This window comes from Capra hircus, chromosome 27 (assembly GCF_001704415.2).
Source record: "Capra hircus breed San Clemente chromosome 27, ASM170441v1, whole genome shotgun sequence".
In the NCBI taxonomy this organism is placed as follows: Eukaryota; Metazoa; Chordata; class Mammalia; order Artiodactyla; family Bovidae; genus Capra; species Capra hircus.
In genome coordinates, this window is record NC_030834.1 from 18650109 (window position 1) to 18673911 (window position 23803).

The window sequence follows — 23803 nt, forward strand, 5'->3', positions numbered from 1 at the left end:
GGAGAAAAGGCTTATGTTTTAGTCATTAGATAGTAGAGTAATTATTAAACAGTAATTTTCTAACCTTCTAACCTTTTATAGACTTTTAACCTTTTATAGAAGATTAAATTATAAATATCATTATGTATAATCAAATATATATGATTAAGTGAGGATATTTTAGAGGATATATATATATGCTCCCACATGTAAGATGTATTAAGCTATTGTTATTTTTCTAGTTGGCTTTTCCTCCCAGATGAAATACAATATAGTGGTTCCTAGCATATGCAAGGCATTGCAGTTTTAATGGAGAAATGCTTTTTTATTTAAATATAGATTGTATCTGTTTCTGCTGATATTCAAAGCCTATCAAGGAAAAAATATGTTGTGGAGAAAAAATTCATCTTCAAGAAAACTAGAGTTGAAGAAGACAGGGAGAGGGGAGATGTACGAAAGATGGTTAATAAATAGCAACATGGAGTTAAATAGAGTTTTAGAATAGAAACTTATTCACATCTGTAAAAATTAATCATCATAAAAATGTTCTTTATCTTTTAGGTATACTTGTATGAATATAATATTCTTTCAAAGCCAGTAGATAAACCTAGGCAGTGTCTTCCATATGCAATAGTAACAGTAAAATTTATTGGTCAAAAAGTAGATAATGGACACTTTATGACATCTTTGAGATCCCTCTCAACAGGATTTCCTAAGAGAACTGGTAAGAAACATATATTTTTCTACTTTAGTAGCATCTGTGATGGTCTTACTGCTGAATATTATTTTCTAATACATCATGAATCTCTAAACAAAACAGGTGTGCTTTCCCTGTTTTTGATTTTATGTATCTAGAATTAATGCTGTAACTACTTTTGTTACTTCTTTTTCTCAGCGTTATGTTTGTGTGTTTCTTCCATGTTGATATATATAACCATATTTCACTCATATATATATATATACACACACACTCACACACATAATATTCAATTTTATGACTATACATTATACCTCTGAGTATATTTGGACATTTTGTGGTTTTCTTCATATTCCAAGTGTTGCTGTTTTAAACATTTATAAAAGTGTCTCAGTGCATATGTGCAAACTTTTCTACAGAGTATATATCTACATCAAGAGTGTACCACTTAATCTAGAAACAATGTCATGGTTTTCAAAAGTGGTGGCATCAGTTCAGTTCAGTTCAGTCGCTCAGTCATGTCCGACTATTTGTGACCCCATGAACTGCAGCACACCAGGCCTCCCTATCCATCACCAGCTCCCAGAGTCCACCCAAACCCATGTCCATTGAGTCGGTGATGCCATCCAATCATCTTATCCTCTGTTGTCCCCTTCTCCTCCTGCCCTCAATCTTTCCCAGCATCAGGATCTTTTCAAATGAGTCAGCTCTTCGCATCAGGTGGTCAAAGTATTGGAATTTCAGTTTCAATATCAGTCCATCAGGTTACCTTAATTACTCTCTATCATTGCCAGCATGATATACTTAAAAATATATATATTTCTGCCAGACTCACAGATTTAAAAACAAACATATGGTTACCAAAGGGAAGGGTAAGGGGGAGGGATAAGTTAGGAGTTTGGGATTAACAAGTATACATTAATATATATAAAATAGGTAATCAGCAATGACCTACTGTATAGCCCTGGAAACTCTTCTCAGTAACCTATATGGGAAAAGAATATGAAGAAGAATGGATATATTTATATGTATAACTGAATCAGTTTTCTTTATATCTGAAACTAACACAGTATTGTAAATCAGCTATACTCCAATATAAGATAAAAATTAAATTTAAAACATTTCTGCCAGCATAGTGAGTGGGATATGTTATCATTATCAGCTCAAAAGAGAATATTTACCCATTAAAAGCTATTATTTGTCTTTTTCCCCAAGTCCCACACTACCCCTAAACAGTCACCAATCTGCTTTCTGTCTCTATAAGCCTATTCTGGCCATTTCATATGAGTGAAGTCATAAATAGTAGCCTTTTGTGACTGGTGACTTTAGCTTAACAGAGTTTTCAGGGCTCAGGCATGTTGCAGCATGTATCAGTACCTCATTCCTTTTTGTGGAATAATATTCTGTTACATAGATACATTACATTGTGTTTATTCATTCATCAGTTGATGGCCATTGGGTTGTTTCCACCTTTTAGCAATTATGAATATTTGTGCTAAGAACTTTCTTGTACAAGGTTAGGTGTAGATGTGTTTCCTTTGCTCTTAGGTATATAGCTAAGAGTCGTGTGATCATAGGGTAAGTCTGTATCAACCATTCAAGGAACTGCCAGACTATTTTCCAAAGTGGCTGCACCATTGACATTTACCTTAACAATGTATGTAGGTTAGAATTTCTCCACTTTCTTGTTAACACTTGTTATTATCTGACTTTGATTATAGCCATTTTGTGGGTACAAGGTGAGGTTTTCAGAGTATAAGTTTTATACTTCTTTTGTTAAATGTATTCCTAAGTATTGTACCCTTTTTGATCCTCTTGTAAATAGAGTTATTTTCTCAATAGTAATTTCCTTGGGATTTTCTATTCGCAAGATAGGGTCCATATGCAAATAGAGGTAGTTTTACTTCTTCCTTTCCAATCTAGATGTCTTTTATTTCTTTTTCTTGTCTAATTGCATTGGCTAGAACCTCCAGTAGAATGTTAAATAGAAGTGGTAAGAGTGGTCATCTTTGTCTTGTTCCTAAACTTAGGGGGAAAGTGTTTATTTTTCCCCAGTAAGTATCATGTTAGCTGTGGGGTTTTTTTAAATGTCCTTTACCATGTAGAGGAAGTTCCTTTCTATTCCTAGTAAGTTGAGTGCTTTTATCTTGAAAAGGCAAATTAATTATCCCTCAGAATCTTAAAATGTTTTTTGATGTGAATCTTCTTGTGCGTTTAGTGGGGTTCGACATCTTTTTGTATTTGTTGACAATTTTTATTTAACCCATGATTTTCTTAGTCGTATAGTTTGCCCAGCTGTCTATTGTATTGTCTTTTTATTAATCTTTTGAAGATACTATATATTTTTATGTATTCCAATATATGTAATAATATACTGTTAGTCTCATCCCTATTTTTGAACATTTCCACTATAGCTTACTATAATTGAAAGTATAATCACAATGGTTATATAATTTGGGAATCTTTATCCGAGCTATTTTTTTAACATTTTGTGAAAACTAAATGATATATTCTCAGTGATATGATTATGATTTCATATATTATTCATGAGCAGTTTCTCATTGTTAGTCTATTTTAATAATGGTATTTTCATGGTACTGCTTGCCTATGTACCCAATAGCTCAGTTGGTAAAGAATCTGCCTGCAATGTTGGAGACCCTGGTTCAATTCCTAGGTCAGGAAGATCTGCTGAAAAAGAAATAGGATACACCCACTCTAGTATCCTTGGGCTTCCCTTGTGGATCAGCTGATAAAGAATCCTCTGCAATGCAGGAGACTTGGGTTTGATACATGGGTTGGGAATATCCCCCAGAGAAGGGAAAGGCTACCCACTCAAATATTCTGGCCTGGAGAATTCCATGGGCTGTAGTCCATGGGGTCGCAAAGAATGGGACATAACTGAGTGACTTTCACTTTCATTGAGCTCTGAATGCTTTGTGAACATTTTACTTGCTCATTATGCATTTTTATAAGTTCCTTTGTTATTCTGTGAAATTCTTTATGAAGTTTTAGGAGTAATCTCTAAAAAATTGAAAGAAAATTTGCTTCTATTTTCCAGGTTTTTATTTACATATATTATTTGCCAGAATATTTATTTCCTAGTGGAGCAGGGGTAGTGGCTTGCTTTGGCTTCTGGGAAAGATTTTGTGCAAACTTTTTGATCTTCCACCCACCTCCATTTCTTCACCCAATTCCCCATTCCTTTCTGTTTTTGTTCTCCTGTGGTAGAGGGAAATGAAGCAAGGTAACAGTAGATACAGGGAGATAATCTGACCTAATCATATGTAGACTCTATTATAGAATACCTGCTTGTAGTAAACTAAGAGAAGAAAGACCTAGTCTGTGATAAAAGTATGTTTTTATTCCTGTTTAATTTTTCTATTTCTTAGTGTTTGTCAGAATTCAAATTTTTATGGCGAGGACATGTTAGTAAGGGGCCTCTAAGACAGAATTTCATGCTACATCAATTATACTTTATTGATCAGTTACTCATCCTCTTCTCTTCTTGCTTTTTCTGCTGAGAACATACTTTAATCATTAGATTATTTGATAGACTTTTAGTCAGTGCCACTCATGACATGGTTTACTTGCGTTAATAGAGTTGCCTGTAGGAATACTTTTTCTTCCTACTTTTCCTTACTTTCTTATTATTTCCACAGAAAGGACATGCTCTCTGAATAACTGTACAGTGGCCAAAAGAATTGGAAAAGGAAAAGATGCTACTGTCATCTTTGAGCATTTCAGGAAACCTATAGATCCATTTGTTCAGGAAAACTGTTCATGCACTGCATCAAATTCAGAGATAAATCCTTCCAACTCAGATATTTCTAATTGCTATGGAAATATCCAAAATGGAAACACTTCTGTACTTGAAACATACAGTGGACATATGGAGTACAATTCAGCAGAATGCAGAGACACGTCTCAATTACTTGCATGTGATTCAGGCTATTCATTTATTCCCAGTAATACCAGAGAAAGTGTTAACAATAGTGACCTCCTAAATTTGACATATCTTAAAGCTATTTTAAGTAGTCTTGCTGCTGCTTTTCCCCTTCATAACAATACTGACTCAAGCACAGTTATCACTTCAAAACTCATCAAAGACCCAAGACTGATGAAGAGAGAAGAAAGCATGGGAAAAGATAATACTGTTACAGGTTTAAGTGAGATTTTGCCATTTGAGAAGAGTTTAGATTTTGTTAATTCAGAAATAAACTTGCCATCTATGCCAGCTAATCCTGCCTCCACATCTGAAGGCATGCCTGGTGATCAGACTATTACTAATGGTTTGGATGCCTCTTGCTTCAGAATTTCTTTGGATGATTCACAAACCCAGGCTCACAACCTGGGCTCTAAGACCTATGATTGTACAGCTCTCAGTAAAATTACCATGGCAGGGCAATGTGAGAACCAGGATGATTTTTCCTTCCCAATGTTTTTGTCAAATGTAGTTTCAGAAGCGGAAATCCAAAAACACAAGGAAGGAAAAGCTCAGAGATCCCAGCAGAGAGACACCATCCCATTTTTAACTGACGAAAGCAGTGAGTCACATGACTCTTGTGAATCAGTGGATATTTGTACAGACAAGTACAGTGGTCCCATCTCTCCAGAATCACAGTTTTCTAATTGTAAAACTGTATATGAGACTGGTCACCAAATGTCTACACTTTTCCCACTCCAAAGTGAAGAAAGCATACATGAGTACATTCAAAATACTGGAAAGATGAGAAACTTCACTGAGCCAGAAGACAATGCCAAACGTGAAGAAAAGCAAAGTCTGTGGAAAGGAAGTGATCATTCTTTTACTAATAAAAGAAAAATCGGTCCAATAGACAATTACATTTCTTTGAACCAAGACAACAAAGAGAATGAGAGTCTTGATTATTTGCAGGAAAATTGTGATCAAATATTAATTACTCAAGGGTTAGAAAAAACAAAATCTTTGCCATTTACCACAGAGGAGAAATATGAGCTAGGTCACCTAGCATTGGAAATACAAAACAATCTTACTCCAAGAGTGGAGAAACTTCCACAGAAGCCTCCTAAGAACTCTTTAGAGTGTAAAGATAACATTCATACAAATTTTGCCATTTCTCAAAAACTAATGGAGCTAAAATTGGAAAAACCAGATCAAAACTGTGTTAGCATTATGGCTGATGCTTTCCAGGATGCAGAAGACATTCCCCAGACCACACAGCTGCCAGCTGTCACGTCATGTCATGATATTAAAACAGCTCATGATGCAAATTGCAGCATAGCTAGTGAACGTCTGTGTGTTCAGAGGAGAAATGAATATGATCCAGTGTCCCTAGGAAACATTCAAAGAGACTGCAAAGAAACTCCTCTAATTAACAATGAAGGTCAGCATCATACTCAGTTCTGTATTACACAATTGAACAATGATGTGCACCTGAATACTGATTTCAGAGAACAAAGAGATAATGATAAAGAAAGCCAGAATGAGGCTGAAATGGAGAACATTGCTTCATCTATAGAAAACAACATAGGGAATATATATGGAGATGAGAAGCAGAGTTTTCAGACACACAAAACAAAATTTTTTACCAACATAGGTGAAAGGAGGGTGAATAAAGATGATGATAGCATTGAAATTTTGAGTTCTGAAGAATTTTCTACTGCTTTTAACTTAACTAGTGGAAAAAAACATGTATGCACTGAGTCTACATCATTAGAAAATGAAGATCCCATTACCGCCATGAAAGAAAAAGATATTCAAAATACTGAAAGGACTGGAGAGCATTTGATTTCCACAGCATTTCTTCAAAGTGCAAGTTCTTCAGTACATGTAGCCTCACATGCTGCAGCTGAGATAGCCGATGCTGCAATGCCTGTGGTAAGCACAAATCCTGAAGATCACCAAAGAGCCCAGTTTAACGAAACTTGTTCTGAGAGTACAGATTTTGGTTTGTTAAGCAAACTTAAGGTTTCTGCTTCTGAAATAAATACAGATGAAAATCAATTCCACAACTCATTTTATCAAACAGTAAGTGACAACTCAGTTGTTCAAAGTTTCATATTGGGTAATGAAACTGAAGTAGGATCAGAAGAGAGTGATGATGCTTTTCCTGTGAGTATTCCACAGGATACTCATAGCCATGGAAATGTACCTTATGAAGAATTCGAGGACTCCTATGAGGCTCTGAAGTCTCGCATCGATTGGGAAGGTCTGTTGGGAAGCAGTAATGGGGAGATGGAAGTTTTGAAAACCACCACAAGAGGTGAGAATTGGGACCAGCATTGCTCTGAGGAACAGAGCTGTGATTTTTCCTCTACACAAGATAATGAAGCAGAGCTTGTCGAACCAATTTTACTTCCTGATCTGCAAGTTACGATTACTAATACATTTGTGAAAGGATTCAGTCCTACTGTTGAGTCCCTTGCATCGAAAGATGATTTCTGCAAATATGTAACTGAAGCCACAAAATCAGAAATAAATGAGGAGGAGGAGGAGGAGGAGGAGGAGGAGGAGGAGGAGGAGGAGGAGGAAGAGGAAGAAGAAGTTCCAGAATTTGAAATTCATTCTCAGTGTTCTGCTGAAAATTCAGATCATCCCTCTGAAAATGAATTTGGTAATATAAGGCAAGAATCTGGACTAGCAAGTAAATCTGAAACCTCACTTTCTTTTGACTTGAGTCATAATATGCATGAGAATCACATGTCTGAAAAACAAAACAGACCTTTGCTAACTGAACCTTCTGATGGCACAACAGTAAATAAGGAAAACAGATGTTCCCTGACAAAGTCAAAAACCAGTGGTAATGATACTAGAAGTGAAAAGGAGACAGGATCAAGAATTAGCAAAAGAAAGCCCCATACACCTTTCAGGGACCAGAAGATACCAGATAAAAATTTAAGACATCACGAAATTTGTGAGAAGAGGAGAAAGCTAACAAGTCAAGACTCATTGGAATGTTTTTTTTTGTTATCCCAAGAACGAATTAAAACCTTTTCACAGTCAGAAAAACACATTGGGAGTGTCCTGGATATTCTAAATAGAGAAGCATCTTTATGCAAAAGCAAATGTCTTTCCAGAAAACTTGACAGAGCCATTCTTCACTTAAAAGAAGCTCACAGAAGAGTTCACACGTCTTTGCAGCTGATAACTAAAGTGGGAGAAAAAAGAGGGGGCCCTTTACCAAGAGCATATGCAGTAATATGCAATAGTTTCTGGGAAAGTTGTGACCTTCAAGGTTATAGTTCTGTGTCTGAAAGAAGGTATCATTCCACTAAACATTTTCTGTCAAAAAGAAAATACAATATACCTGGAGAGAATAGAACTTTGGGATTTGAAGCTGATACTCATGTATCAAAGCACAAGTTGTATAGAACAAATAGAGAGAGACTCACAGAGTGCCTTTCTGAAAATGTGTCCGGTGTCTCCAGTAGTCACACCACAATTCACATGAGAGAATATTGTGATCAAGTGTGTCCGGAATCACAGTTAGCCCTGTGCTCCGTGTCTCAAAGTACAAGTCAGTCGGCTTAACTAATAGCAGTGTGAGAAATTCCAAGTCATCAAAACTTCAGCCTTTTTCTAGAAAAACTGGATGTCTCTTTTCCCCAGACTGCCCAGATGAGAAACTAACTAAAAAAGAACATCGAACTGATACAGAGTTTTCATCTAACATTAGTAAATGTGAAAAACTTGAGAACCATTCAGCACTTGATAATAGTAAGTATACAACAAAAGTAAACAATTCTGAGACTAAAGAAACAATAAGTGAAAGGAATTTGATGTCTTTAAGTTGCATAAAAGAAAACAACATAAGTTTTAGTGTAGACCAAAATAATGATGCAACTTGTACAGCCCATACAAAAGTGGAAACTGACACAGTTATTTCCGTCTTGGAATCAAAGGTGAAGCGTTTTTTTGACATTGATATCTACAGACCAAATAACCTTATTTTATCTGGTTATAAAGGAAACCTGGAGGTAAATTTTCCTTTAGAAAAATGGACAACTGCTAAGGAGAGCTCCAAACCAGGCATTATTACAGGAAACTTCCTTATGGATCCATTAAGTCAAACTCTGATAACAAGCAAAAAGTCTAACAGTATTCCTCAATCGTTATCACCCGCTCCAGCGACAGACAGTGAGGGAGAATCTTCGAAGTCTTCCGTGGCTACACAGAGCATTACTGCTGTAGATTTTCCAGGAGTGTCTACCATTGCACCACACTGTCTGCAAGGATGTGGTGGAAACAAACTTCAAAAGACAGAATATTGCTCTTCAAGTAAATGTGTTCATATCAATGGGAATGAAGCAGATGCTGAGAATTCTGAGGTGACTGTCGCATCAGAAACTGAAGAAAGTAAAGACAGTGCGATGAAGAAAGTATTTCCCGATGATAGTTTTCTGCTCGTAAAAGATAACATAAAGGGCTCTTCTTTCCAAGAAGGTATTGGAGAGAAAGACATTCAGGACAGAAAAATGTGGAAAGATAAACAGGCAGAAAAAGGAAAGGATTCAGTTCACATGAACGTGACTAAAGGATCACGTGTTAAGACTGAGTACAAAGATCAAAAGAATAATATATCAGAAGGCTCCTCCTGCTTAAGTGAGAAGACGATGCAAAATAACTTGATTGATTCTCATGTACAGATTAAAAAGGCTACAGAGGCAGTCTCTTTGAGAAATATTGCTTCTAATCAGCTTAACAAAAGGAAGAAGGAGGAGGGAAGAGTTAGCCAAGACTCTCAGTGTGACTCCTCATTGCATTCAGAAGTAGCCTGTGACTCCAAACCAGGCATTACAGGAAGGAATCATATGCCTCATCTGCGTGGCCAGTCTGAACCCTCCAAAGTCTCTCCTCCTCCTCCAAAGAAGTCTACGTCATACATGAATGAATTCAAAGAAAAACATTGTTCAAGTAATAATTTGGCTCCTACAGTTAAGCTCACTCAAATTTTAAGGAGGGCAGATGAAACGTCATCTGTACAGATTCTGCAGGAAGAAAGTGAAGTTTGTCAAAATATTCTTCCTTTGTTTGTTGAAGCTTTTGAAAGAAAACAAAAATGTTCATTTAAACAAATCTTGATTTCAAGAGACCTGTTGGTAGAAGAAAACCTGTGGAGTAACTGCAGACACAGATTAAAACCATGTGCTGTTGACTCCTTGGTAGAACTCCAAATGATGATGGAAACTATTCAATTCATTGAAAACAAAAAAAGGCTCCTGGGAGGTGAACCAACATTCCGGAGCTTGCTCTGGTATGATGAGACACTGTACAGTGAGCTGCTTGGCAGACCACGTGGATTTCAGCAACAATCCAATTTCTATCCGGCTTTTCAAGGCAGATTAAAATATAATGCCTTCTCTGAGCTGCAAAGCTATCATGGTCAATTAATTGAACTGTTTGAAGAAACCAAAAGGGGAAACAATTCATACTACGCATACTTAAAATACAAGCGACAAATTGATGAATGTGAAGCAGTAATGAAGCAGTGTTCAGATTGCTTTGACTTTTCTCTTTCTGTGCCATTTACCTGTGGAGTTAACTTTGGAGATAGTTTAGGAGACCTAGAAACCTTGAGGAAAAGTACATTAAGCCTGATCAGTATGTATGGGGACTGTCCCCAAATTGATTCCTGTCCAGGGAAACAAGACCATCTGTGGATTATCATAGAAATGATCTCCTCAAAAGTTAATTTTATCAAGAGCAATGAGGCAGTAAATATTAAAATAGCTCTTTATGGTCTGGAACATATCTTTTTTGATGCTTCAAAAAGTCTTGTTTGGGAAGAAAAGAAACAGTCTTTCTGCAAAAATTACTCAGAAAGGAACAAAGAAATACTACTTAGAATGAATCAATGTGCAGTTTCTAAGTTGCAGAAGATATATGATACATTGTCTAAAGATTTAAGCATTGAACAAATTTCCACTATTGGACTTGAGAATTCAGTGATTGCTTCGATAAAGTCAAATGCTGTAGTAAACAAAGCAACAATTAGCATAGAAAACTCTAGGCTTAATGGTACTTTGCCTTCACATCCAGATATCTGTTGTGTTAGTGAAATATTGGATCAAGCTGAATTTGCAGATGTGAAAAAATTACAGGAACTCACTTTGAGATGTACCGATGACTTAGAAATTTTTAAAAAATGTTTTCAGTTGCTGCAAGAAGACAACATAGATGATATTTTTATCACCGAAGAAAATAGTTTGTACATGATGAAAAACTACAGCCATAAGGCAGTAATTTTAAAACCTGCGGCCATTGAAACCTATATTGAAATCGTCATGCTCTCAGAAACAATTCATTTTCTTAAAAATTCAGTGGCAAAGAAACTAGACAAGCAGAGGTTTCGAAGTATGCTTTGGTTTGATATGTCACTTCTTCCTGAACTGGTTCACTGCCAAGAAAAAATGACTTCTTTCTCATTTCTAAAAGGTAATCCAACAGATTGTCTTTGGAAGGTGATAGAGACTTCTATTTCTGAACTTAAGAAAGATCTGGATATTATCTACAAATATAATGAAGCTGTTAACAGCTCCTATGCTGTTCGTTTGCTGTCAAGAGAACTTGAAGAACTTTCAGAAATAAAAAACCTTGTTAAGAAATCGGAGTATTCCATTTCCACATACATCAACTTTGTGCCATGTATAGCATCCATAAATTACGGAACCTCTGTGACAGAATTAGAATACAACTACAGTCAGTTTTCCACACTGCTTAGAAGTATAATAGCCACCCCTCGGAAGGATGTAGGGAAAATGGTCCATACTATGAAAGTCATGAAAATGATTGAACATATGAAGATAATATGTGTTAAAAATGCTCAGTTAACCATTTCCTTTATCCTATGCCAAATGCTACACAACAGAAAGACTTTCCAACCAAAGAGAAAGAAAAATGCGAGCAGTCATATAAATCGTAGGAAGAGTATCAGAAAGTCCAGTACCTGTGGGAAGGTGTCTTTAGTTTCAGAGTACATAATTAAAAATGTTTCAAATTCCTCTAAAAAACGACCTCTCACTGTAGACAAATGTGGAGACTCTCAGGAACAAGAGAAGGATACTGCTGTTCCCAGTTGTAAAAAACAAAAGGTAATGAATGTTTTAAAGTGAGTTTTGTAAGTCTAAGAGAGCAAACTTGTTGAAGCAAACAAGTATGTAGTTTACAGAATTGTAAAAATTGAGACTGCTTTAAATGTTGCCTTGCAAAACGAATTTACTAATTAAACTATTGGATTAAACCATTCATATTATCTGTAAAATGATACGAACGACTGTGTATGAGAGATACCTTAACAAATGTCTACCTTTAAACTTACAAATTAATCATTTTATTAGAAAATGCTTCTTGGAAGGTTGTGAATTTTAATAATTGCTTAAGAGAAAGTCTATATTATGAGTGAGCAAGTATTGAGCGAGTGACCAAGTATTTACTGAATAGCTTCTCTACAACAAGGCTATACTTAATGTTATAAATAAAAATTGACAGTGAAGTCTGTGTTCTTGACTGTTATCACCCATACAGAGAAACAGTAGCAATATTTTAAAATATTTAATTATGAAGGAGTTAGTTGTCGTACATAAGTGCATTTTGTTTAACAGATTTTATACAGCATTTATTAAATAGTTGGCAATGTTCTAATGATTGTACAAACATTAACTGTTTTTATTCTTCACAAAGTGCTTTTTCCATGTTTTTTCAATGATTTAAAGGGGAGAGATTCTAAATATAGTTGTAAGTAGTAAGTCACCCGGGTCTTAGGAAAAAAAGTACTGTTTTACAGAATAAGAAAGAAAAATCCACACTTGACAGGCATTACGTACCATGGGACTAGGTGACTGGCTTACTGAAAAGGATATAAAACATAGAGCAGGCTTCCTACTTGTTGTAAGATGTGGGTAAAGAGAATGTTGCTAATTGCTTTTTTACAAAATTTTGCCAAACATTTTTCAAATATGAGACATTCAACAGAGTCACTAATTTTTAAAGGAGAGGATCATTAATGAAGATAGTTTCAGATGGTACATTTTAGAGGATGACAGAACAAGCAATTGCAGATGTCTGGTAAATAAAATAATGAATAGATTGTACTTTAAACCATCAACAATGTAGGTCTTTGTATTTTTTAAACATAGGTTGGCATGAAACATGTCACAGAAATCAAAAGAGAAAAGTCACCATTCGAGCATGCAAGGTAGGAGTTGCCATCAGCCCTTTTTGATGAAAAACTGAATAAAATTGAGCATGTATTATGGAGCAAGACTTGAACGGGTCTACATGTAACTTCAGGGACAAGAGTGTGCTAAGGAGGTGGGGGCTGTGTCAGTCTCTTAGTTTGAATTTCATTAGGTATCGAAAGGGATGTCCCATGAAAGATGTTTTTACAGTGATTTAAAGGGTAAGGAGTGACTAAGTTCAGTTAAGAGTAGTAAGTCAGCTAGGGCTTAGAAAAGAGTGATACTTTACAAAATAAGAAAGTAAAAGTCATATTTGACAGACATTATTTAATGAATTGATGGGGCTTCCTGACTGGCTTAGTAACAAGAACATCAGAATGGGACAAGTGATCAAATAGAGGTTTTTAAACTTGTGAATTTCACAGACCTGTCAAATTTCAAGACTGGTTTAAAAGATACAAATTGCCAAGTTATGTTACTGAGAACTTAAGTCAAATATACACATATTATAAGTATACTACTATTCCATGAAAGGATTGTATTAACACCACAGTACAGAAAGACCATGACTTCAAAATGCTAGATCTTTAAATACTTTTTTAATTCATTATTTTTAGTAAAAACAAACTGCATTATTTATATTTTTCTCATTTGGACATGAAGTAGCACCACTGGACTTGTTGACCATTTCTTGTTTCATTCCACTCTAAGATTTTCAATTTATGACAAGCTGCATTTTTACCATTTTTTTTCCATCCTATGAAGGAAAATGAATAATAGGAATGAAAAAAGATAAGCATGTCATCTGTCTTGTTTGGTTGTCTTCTACCTGGCACAGATGACTCTGAATAATCATGGTGTGGCATAAAGATGAATAGGCTCTCAGAGGCCCTTCCCTGGTGGTCCAGTGGCTAAAGACCCTGTGCTCCTAATCCAGAGGGCCTGGGTTTGATTCCTGGTCAGGGAACTAGATCCCGCATGCCACAACTAAGACCTGGTACAGCCAAATAATTAATTTTATAAAGATGAGTAGGCTATCAGAAGGATAACAGAAACCAGTTCTGTAACCATCTCAGTTTTGTTACTAAGTATAGGTAGGTACTTGCTATTCAAAGAATCAAACTCTGTCTCACCTGGCAGGGGAATGAATTCTAATATAAAGTTAATATAGGGTGTCATTGTCATAGAAGAACATTCTCTAAGAGTATGCCTTAGGTGCATGGGTGGTTCAGTGGTAGAAATCTTGCCTGCCACGTGGAAGGCCTGGGTTCATGTCCCAGCCCATGCAGCCACAGTATCCCCTTTACTGCTCTTGTGGCTCAGCTGGTAAAGAATCCACCTGCAATGAGGGAGACCTGGGTTCGATCCCTGGGTTGGGAAGATCCCCTGGAGAAGGGAAAGGCTACCCACTCCAGTATTCTGGCCTGGAGAATTCCATGGACTGTATAATCCATGGTGTCGCAGAGTCGGACACGACTGACTGACTTTCACTACACTACTAGAAGGACAGATCATACAGGCAGCTGTCAACCTGAAAGGTTGAGACATCACTGAAACATCATTGGAAATGTGATAAAATCAAAACTGCACTTTGTGGAAACTGTCAAATATTATATTGATGACAATGCAGGTTGTCATTCGAGTGCCTCTTAAGGAGGCTGGACTAAGTAAAATAAGGGGTTTTTAGTTTCATGAGTGGGGTATACAAATTCCAAGCCAAAGATGAATTTGTCTTGACTGTGCAAGAATGGTCACCTTTATCTTTCAACGTGTTCTTTTCCACTTGTAATTCAAAGAATTGGTTGAGACACCAAAAATTACGATTACCTTGGGGACCTATTTGAACTCTTTTGTTCTGGACATCCATAATGAATGCTTCCTTCAGACTTCATTGAGCCTGTCTCATTTAGGTAGGGGTGCCAAGGATGTTGAGTTGACAAGCAGTTTTGGAAGTCTGCTTCTCCTGTTCTTGACCTTAAACAGACAAAATACCTCAGTCATTTGTGAAAACAGAAGATAATCTTTGAGTAGGGAGTCACAGCTGGTGGTTTCACCAGCTCTGTATCACTAGGCTGGAGGTATATGAATTAGAAACTACTGCAAAAAAATTAAAATCAGGAAATGTCTGAAGCATAAAATAATTTATTACAATATTGACAGCACTCTATATTTTCGGATGTATTGGAAAAATATTTGAAATGTGGAATGTATCACCTTCAACATGAAAAGTAGCTCAATTTAAATCAAGGGAATAAAACTGGGGAAATGTTTCTTGTATAGTGCCAGTACAAAGAGGAAAATGTGTAATCTTAATCCCACTGCTGGGCATACACACCAAGGAAACCAGAATTGAAAGAGACACTTGTACGCCAATGTTCATCACAGCACTGTTTATAATAGCCAGGACATGGAAGCAACCTAGATGTCCATCAGCAGATGAATGGATAAGAAAGCTGTGATACATATACACAATGGAGTATTACTCAGCCATTAAAAAGAATACATTTGAATCAGTTCTAATGAGGTGGATGAAATTGGAGCCGATTATACAGAGTGAAGTAAACCAGAAAGAAAAACACCAATACAGTATACTAACGCAGCAATGGTACCCCACTCCAGTACTCTTGCCTGGAAAATCCTATGGATGGAGGAGCCTGGTAGGCTGCAGTCCATGAGGTCGCTAAGAGTCAGACATGACTGAGTGACTTCACTTTCACTTCTCACCCTCATGCATTGGAGAAGGAAATGGCAACCCACTCCAATGTTCTTGCCTGGAGAATCCCAGAGATGGGGGAGCCTGGTGGGCTGCCATCTACAGGGTCGCACAGAGTCGGACACGACTGAAGTGACTTAGCAGCAGCAGCAGCAATGCATATATTTGGAATTTAGAAAGATGGTAATGATAACCCTGTATGCGAGACAGCAAAAGAGACACAGATGTATAGAACAGTCTTTTGGACTCTGTGGGAGAGGGCGAGGGTGGGATGATTTGGGAGAAGGACGTTGAAACATGTATAATATCATATATGAAACGAATCACCAGTCCAGGTTTGATGGAGGATACTGGATGCTTGGGGTTGGTGCACTGGGATGACCCAGAGGGGTGGTACGGGCAGGGAGGAGAGGGGGGCGTTCAGGATGGGGAACACGTGTATACTTGTGGCAGATTCATGTTGATGTATGGCAAAACCAATACAATATTGTAATCAACCTCCAATTAAAATAAATCTATTTAAAAAATAGAAAATATGAAATACAACTTATACATGTGTCTCTGGGGCTAAGAGGATAATGTAAGACAATGCACAGATATCACTACTGAATATGGGCCCTGTAGCGTAGCCAGGGGGCTTCCCAGGTGGCACTAATGGTAAAGAACCTGCCTGCCAGTGCAGGAGATGTAAGAGACTTGGGTTTGATCCCTGGACCAGGAAGATGCCCTGGAGGAGGGCATGGCAACCCACTCCAGTATTCTTGCCTGGAGAATCCCATAGACAGAGGAGCCTGGAGAGCTACAGTCCATAGGGTCACAAAGGGTCAGACATGACTGAAGTGACTTAACACGCATACACAGACCTTGTCCAGGACCAGGCTTCTCAAGCATAGCCTGTATTTCCAACATTAGAATCACATGGGCTCCGCTTACAGATGAAGGTTTCAGGATCTCATCCTAGACCTAAGCATCCAATTCTCTGGGATTACATTTTACTAATAGTAAGTAGTCCATGTGGTCCTGGAACATAGTGATGTCTAAGAGCCACAAATAAAAGCTCAAAGTGGTTCAAGAAACCAAGTAGAAAGAGAGACAGGGAAGCACCTCCTCCCTCTGGCTGAGGGACTCAAGGCAGAGGCTACTGTGTTCACAGAGATTCAATAAACTACTTCATCTGCATTTCAAAAAAAAATTATTCTTCTCCCAAGTAAAATTTTCAAATATGTCTTCATATTGAAATTTTATGACACTCTATTTACAGTTGTTTGTATATATGTATTACATGTAACAGGACTATGAGCTATTCTGAAAGTGAAAATGAAATAAGACCAGATTCATCTGACAGTCTGGAAAGAAGCCATGTCTCTCCAAAACAAGTTGAAACTCAAAGATCAGTACCTTTAATGAGCCTGAAAGATTCAGAAGATGAAATAGATTTAACTAATATTTCATTTGCTACTTCAGAAGATTTCACCAGACAACAAGGGAAATTAAGTAGCACAAAGAAAAGAAATAGAAATTTTAGTGCTGCTCAAGCAAAAAGTGAGAAGAAAACTTGTTCTCCTTTGGCAATTTTTGACCAAAAAAGTATAGATAACACATTTTCAAAAGACCAGGAGATGCCTCCACAGAAATTTCTTTAAAATCCCCCAGATACTGCAGAGAAATCCTGCCCCTCAGACATAAAACCAGGAACTGATGCTTCTCTTTTGCTGAATGCATCAGAACCTAGTTTCTGTTTTGTGAGTGATAGCCATGCCACTTTAGAAATGACTGACTTTGAACCTCAAGATAATGAAATATTAAATTCATCCATTAATTATACATGCACCAGTTCTCCAGAACCCATGCATATCCAGAACAAAATTCCTGTTGTGCAAATAAATAAAGCACGACCTGCAAAAACTGAGTCAAAAGAAAAATACATGAAGGATACATTGAATTTCAGTACTATACCTGTAGAAGCCTCTGAGAACATCACCCTTAATGTGAATCAAACAGTAGAATACTCTTTGTCTGAACAACAGAATTTGCAAGTCTTAGCTCAGAATGCTGCCACATACTTGAGTGAAATTCCACAGTCTGCATGTAACGCAGAGTATGACTCTCTTTCTGGGTACTCACTTGAAACTTCATATCCTTACTGTTCTTGGTGTGTTTATCGTTACAGCAGCAGCAGTGACAGTTCCATCACTCAGACATACCAGGGAGCAGCATTCTGTGAAGAACAGCCACCTCCTTCTGGGGTGTTGACTGCAGTTACAAGCAATATTCAGAATACCCCTTCTCATCTTTTGTCCTCTCAATATTTTGAATACTTTGCTGGGGAACCACAAGCAAATGACTTAGTGCCAGTGAGTGACTATTTTCCACCTCAAACGCCTGTTAACAACTTTCAGCAGCCAGTGTTTTCACAGTATACTCCCCATCAACCATTCACTCCATACCCTTCCTCTCCTGATTTGGATGCGCTTCTAGAAGTTCCTTGGACTTACGGTGAGTTTCACAAGTCTTAATGCTTGCTTTCTAGAGTTTTCACTTTTATCTTTGTACATTTTTGTAAGTGGAATTTACAGCAAGTGAACATTTTTCTGTGAAGGCCTGAAGAATTGTTTAAATATCAGGCAGTTGAATTATGTTGTCAGTGGACACCTAGTTATCAAAGACTGAGAGGAAAAAGTAAGTAATATCACTAATCTGTCCTTCAATGAAACCCAACTTCAAGGAATAATAGTTACGTAAGTTATAGTTAATGAAATATGATGCAACCATTGAAGGGTTTATAAAAGTTTCTGGTGACAGTTTTCAAAACTGTATCATATAAATTTACTTATGTAAATAAATGGTTAGAAATACTGAAATAAAATACACTAATAATTTAACTTGTCTCACTGAGTGATAAAATTTTGGGTTTGTGGGAGTGTTCTTTATTTCCTAGGTTTCCTATTGTGAACATACATTTTTTGACAAATGGAGGAAAAAATAGAGTAAAAAGAAGGTAGAAAAGGGAAGTTTAATCAGATATGTAGTGTTCTAATATAATATCATGGCCTAAGTGAATGGAAGTTAGTTGAAGTGTGTTGGTAGAACAACTTGGTAGATTGCCACTGGAACTTGAAGTTTTTTTCTGAAACAATTCTGCTTGTAGAATATAGTTTTGATTAAAATGAAAGGCATATTTACGATAGTTAAAGCAAAATTTGAAAACAATTAGTAGTAGTTCTGCAAAAACTACAATCATCCATTAACACGCAGGTATTCTACCATCAGAGGTAAAATGTACTGTATGTAAAGTTAATCATCTCTTAATGTCTTAAACAGGGAAATAAAAGAGATTTTCTTTTAAATTGAAAAGTTGTTTCTCAAGCAAAATCATAGTTCTGTAAGTTGCATGTGTCTTCAGATATAGAAGGTGAAAAATACCACTTGCAAATTAAGCCAAAACCTAGTTTTGAACCTTTGATTTGACTTTTTGCTTCTGCTTGGTATTAACTGCAATATAAAAGAAGGAAGAAAATACATTAACACTATCAAGGGTTTGTATTTGTTAAAATAGAGAGAGTTCAGTAAACATGTTGAGAGACTTCTCTGGTGGTCTAAACGATTAAGACTCTGCCTTCCAATGCAGGGGACGTGGCTTTGATCCCCAGTCAGGAAACTAAGGTCCCACATGCCATGGTGTGTGGCTAAAAACTTAAATAAATTGCTGAATTGTGTTTTTTAAAAAAAGTTCTTTCTCAATCCTGGGATCTCTTACAAACTAAAGGAGAAAAATTTATTGAATTGATTATCATTCATCTGTCTGAATAGGGCAGGTTAGGGTAGTTCTGTTTCTAATTAGGGAACCCCGTCAGCAGCACCTGTATATTGGAGTTGCCACCAGTACCCGTTAACCTATAGGACAAAACTCAAATAGGTCAGCTTGGAATGCAGGGCCCTTCACAGCCCTACATACACAGCCTCATTTCCCATCACTTCCACCTTTGTATCCAAACCACGGTGAACTCCTTAGTGTTCTCTCACATGACATTCCTCTTGTATTTCCACAGTCCTTTTTGTGTGCGTTTCTCACACACAAAAAAGTGTTATGTGGTGGTGTGATTATCTATGTATCCTTTTATTCCCATCCCACTCCACCAAGTAAGTTTAAACAAGATTGGAAAAAAAAAATAATAAATAAACAAGATTGGAAAGTTTTCACCTAAATCATAGCCTGAAAAAAAAAAAACTATAGAGGAGAGAAAGAAGTGGGGGTGAGGGGAGGGGGTATATGACTGTGCCTTTTCCTTTTTGCTCAATTTGATACATTGCTGTTGCTGCTTTAATGATAAACACAGTGTGGTAGACATGGCAAACCTATGAGTTAAGAAGACATTTGAAATTTCAGAGTAGGACATTTTTGATGTAATTGCTCCATAAAGGTTTTCATAGTTTGAACTTTCTTGTGTTCTTAATAATTATTGTGATGCTAAAAAAGCTATCTCTGGAATCAAATCCAGCTTTGATTCTCAAAATTTTTAATTGTTATCACTTTGACTTGTTCATTTGCTAAAAGTTGTGTCCACCTCTTTGTGACACCATGGACTGTAGCCTTCCAGATTCCTCTATCCTCCACTACCTCTGGAGTTTGCTCAAATGCATGTCCGTTGCATTGGTGATGCTATCTAAGTATCTCATCCTCTGTCATCCCCTTCTTCTCCTGCCCTCAATCTTTCCCAGCATTGCGGTCTTTTCCAATGAGTTGGCTCTTCCCATTGGGTGGCCAAAGTATTGGAGCATCAGCAACAGTCCTTCAGATGAATGTTCAGGCTTGATTTCCTTTTGGTTATATTTGGTTATATTATTATTATATTTGGTTACATGTTTCCTTTGGTTATATTATAGCTCAGTTGGTAAAGAATCTGCCTGTAATGCAGGAGACCCCAGTTTGATTCCTGGGTCAGGAAGATCTGCTGGAGAAGGGATAGGCTCCCCACTCCAGTACTCTTGGGCTTCCCTAGTGGCTCAGCTGGTAAAGAATCTGCCTGCAATGCAGGAAACCTGGGTTTGATCCCTGGGTTGGGAAGATCTGGAGAAGGGAAAGGCTACCCACTCCAGTATTCTAGCCTAGAGAATTCCATGGACTATATATAGTCCATGGGGTCGCAGAGTCAGACACGACTGAGCGACTTTCACTTCACTTACATTGCTGCTAAGTTAGTCGTGTCCGACTTTGTACGACCCCATAGATGGCAGCCCACCAGGCTCCCCCATCCCTGGGATTCTCCAGGCAAGAACACTGGAGCGGGGTGCCATTGCCTTCTCCGTCATTTATATTATTGTGAAAATAAAAGGAAAAGAAACAACTACCTACTTATAAATATGTGCCTCTGTGTGCACTCAGTCGTGTCCAACTCTCTGTGACCCCATGGACTATAGCCCACCAGGCTCCTCTGTCAATGGGATTTCCCAGGCAAGAATCCTGGAGTGGGTTGTCATGCTCTTCTCCAGGGGATCTTCCTGACCCAGAGACTGAACCTGTGTCTCTTGCTTTTCCTTCATTGGCAGGCAGATTCTTTACTTCTGTGCCACCAAGGAAGCACTTATTATCGTATCAAAGAGTAACTCAAAAATTAGAAGACATTAAGCACATCTTCTAGTTTTTGTGAGTGAAAATAATCCATAGAGATCGCATCACACTGAAAACAAACCATATCCTTCTGAAGATGTGAGAAGCCCTGTGACCCACTTCCTTGCTGTTCTTGCTGTTTGTACGTAGCACCATAGTGGAACTAAAGGGAGATCTGAGAGAGCCCTGTGTGCAAGACAAGTTACATCCTTTACCTCCATGTGAGACAAGTTACATCCTTTATTCCACTTAATTCTCACAAGATACATGAGAGAGATACAAGGATGTTATCGCCCTTTTACAGATGAGGAGGATTAAATATTGTAATTTTGTCAGGATCCCATGGCTAGTGAAGGGCAGATGTGCAGTCCAAACTCAGGTTTCTTTGGCTATAACTTAACTGGATTCTTTCCACTTTCCTATTAAACATACCGTCTGTCTGCATCGTTAACTTCATCTCAAATCCTCATGCTTTTTTTTTCTTCCAGATCCATGCCATGAAGAACCCTTTGAGCCAGGACAATGAGAATTGTCTTCTGTCTGCTGAAATAAAGGGGGTTTAACAAGTTTATCCAAGTATTTTTTTACTTATGTATTTTTTATTTTTAACATTTAAAAATATATGTCAATCAGTAAGAAATTATAAACATTACAACCTTGATAAAACATTTAAATGCAATAGTATATCATATAATGGAATAAGAAATCAACCTCTGACATTTAAATGCCAAAAGAATTTCCATGCATTTAATTTTGTGAACTCCTTACTAGGCTATTTTCAGTACTCACCTAGCCTTTAGAACAAATAGTTATATTGTGAAATTTATTTTTTGAGATATTGTTATTAGAGCTGTTATAATTATATAAAGTATCTCTTTGGGATTATTCTAATGGAATAAGGAGAGTAAATGTAACATTTAATATGATTAAGGGTAAGCAATAGTAGTAATTCTTGAAAACAAGATTTTTGTCTTTGATATTTTTGGATACAAATTTATGGTAGTATTGTGCCATCCAACTTAAGCATTTTTTTTTTACTTAGATCAGTCATTAGACCAATAATTTTATAATTTTTGAAACTTCCTATAATTTATCAGTCTGTGTCTAATATGACAAATACCTTTAATTTCAATATTTTCTAATTTTAACTGGCAAAATATATTTTAGCAGAAAACAAGGTTTGCATATTTTCAGTGTTTGTCCTTGAGTAGAGACTTTAAAAATTGTTATGTTATGTTTGGAGCAATTTTAGATCATGATATTGAAATTTGAAGCACATTAACACCTTTTTCCAGAAAGAGCCCTTTCTACCAGATTCTTTTTTATTTGAGTTTTTACAATTGAAATGGCTCTTCTAGTGATTTTATAGCAAAAAATGGGGAAAATGTCTTTAGCTTGTGCCATTAGTTGAGTTATATTTCAGTAGTTAAATAATGCAACACAAGTTTTTTAATGGTGTGATCATAGATTTTTTTTTCCTTTTCAACATTCCATGAAAGTAAAAATTATTTGAGTAACAATCATCCTTAAACAACAAAGTAATAAACATCCTTAAACACACTTAGTGTGTTCAGCAAATGCTCTGCCCACCAACAACCATTCCCTGTCTCTGTAAGATCCAAGTCAGAAAGATCCCTCACAACTGGATAGACTTTCCCAAGTCTGAAAGTCAAAGTGTTAGTCGCCCAGTTGCATCCAACTCTTTGCTACCCCATGGACAGTAGCCTGCCAGGCTACTGTCTGTGGAATTCACCAGGCAAGAATACTTGCAGTGGGTAGCCATTCAATTCTCCGGGGGCTCTTCCCCACCCAGGGATCAAACCCAGGTCTCCCACATTGTAGGCAGATTCTTTACTATCTGAGCCACCAGGGAAGCCCCTTCCCAAGTCTAGTGGGCCCTAAAATGTGGTAAAGAGATTTGCATTGGCTAAATCTAAATAACTAGCAAAGCTAAAGTGTTTTTTCAACTTTTTTTTTTTGCAACCTTTTTATGTTAGCTAACTTTTTATGTTATCTATTATAGGTATCCAAAGAGAGTGTGATTCAGCCAAATTTATTGTAGAGTAGCTAATTTTTCAATTTAGAAAAACACTAAGATCTTCCAGGGTTAAGTCTCATTAGTCACATTAACCAAATAAGATGGAATTCAGAGTATATCAGGGTTCTTCTTTAACAAATAGATTTTAAAAGGGGAAAGTCAAGCAAAGAACTGCAACTGAAACAGGAATTAGAAAAATACTCTAGAATTAAAGTAGTACAAAAAATAACATAAATATTTTGCCCAGATAATTTATATATTTGGAAAAATTCTGTAAAAATCAGAACTCCTGAAAAGGTATTAAAGCAGTAATTTCAGCTGTTTTTCAAAGAATGACTTTGCTTTTGCCATTTGTTTAGTGTTTGGTTAGGGAAAGATGTTGCAGATTTATTATTAAAACTTTTTCTATTAGGTTAATCAAAAATTCAGTATTCTGATTAAAGATGCTTTCTTTAAACAACTTACAGATTTTGTTGAATATTGGCTTTGTGATGTTTTTATTTCATGAGTTTTAATTTCTTGCAAAAAGGGTAATGAAACCTTTTAAATATTGAGTTACATTTTAAAACCTGCACTTTGAAACAGAACGTGAAAAAATGGAGCATTTCTTCC

General features: G+C 36.7%; 1 protein-coding gene across 1 annotated transcript; it reads left to right on the top strand.

Moving 5' to 3' along the window:
- TEX15 (testis expressed 15) lies at positions 4313–21722 on the top strand. Its single transcript, XM_018041766.1, is given in 6 exon segments — positions 4313–7115; positions 7179–8181; positions 8184–11746; positions 12791–12849; positions 16837–18041; positions 21642–21722. Coding segments are annotated over 6 exon segments (8418 nt in total). The 5' UTR covers positions 4313–4565; the 3' UTR covers positions 21680–21722.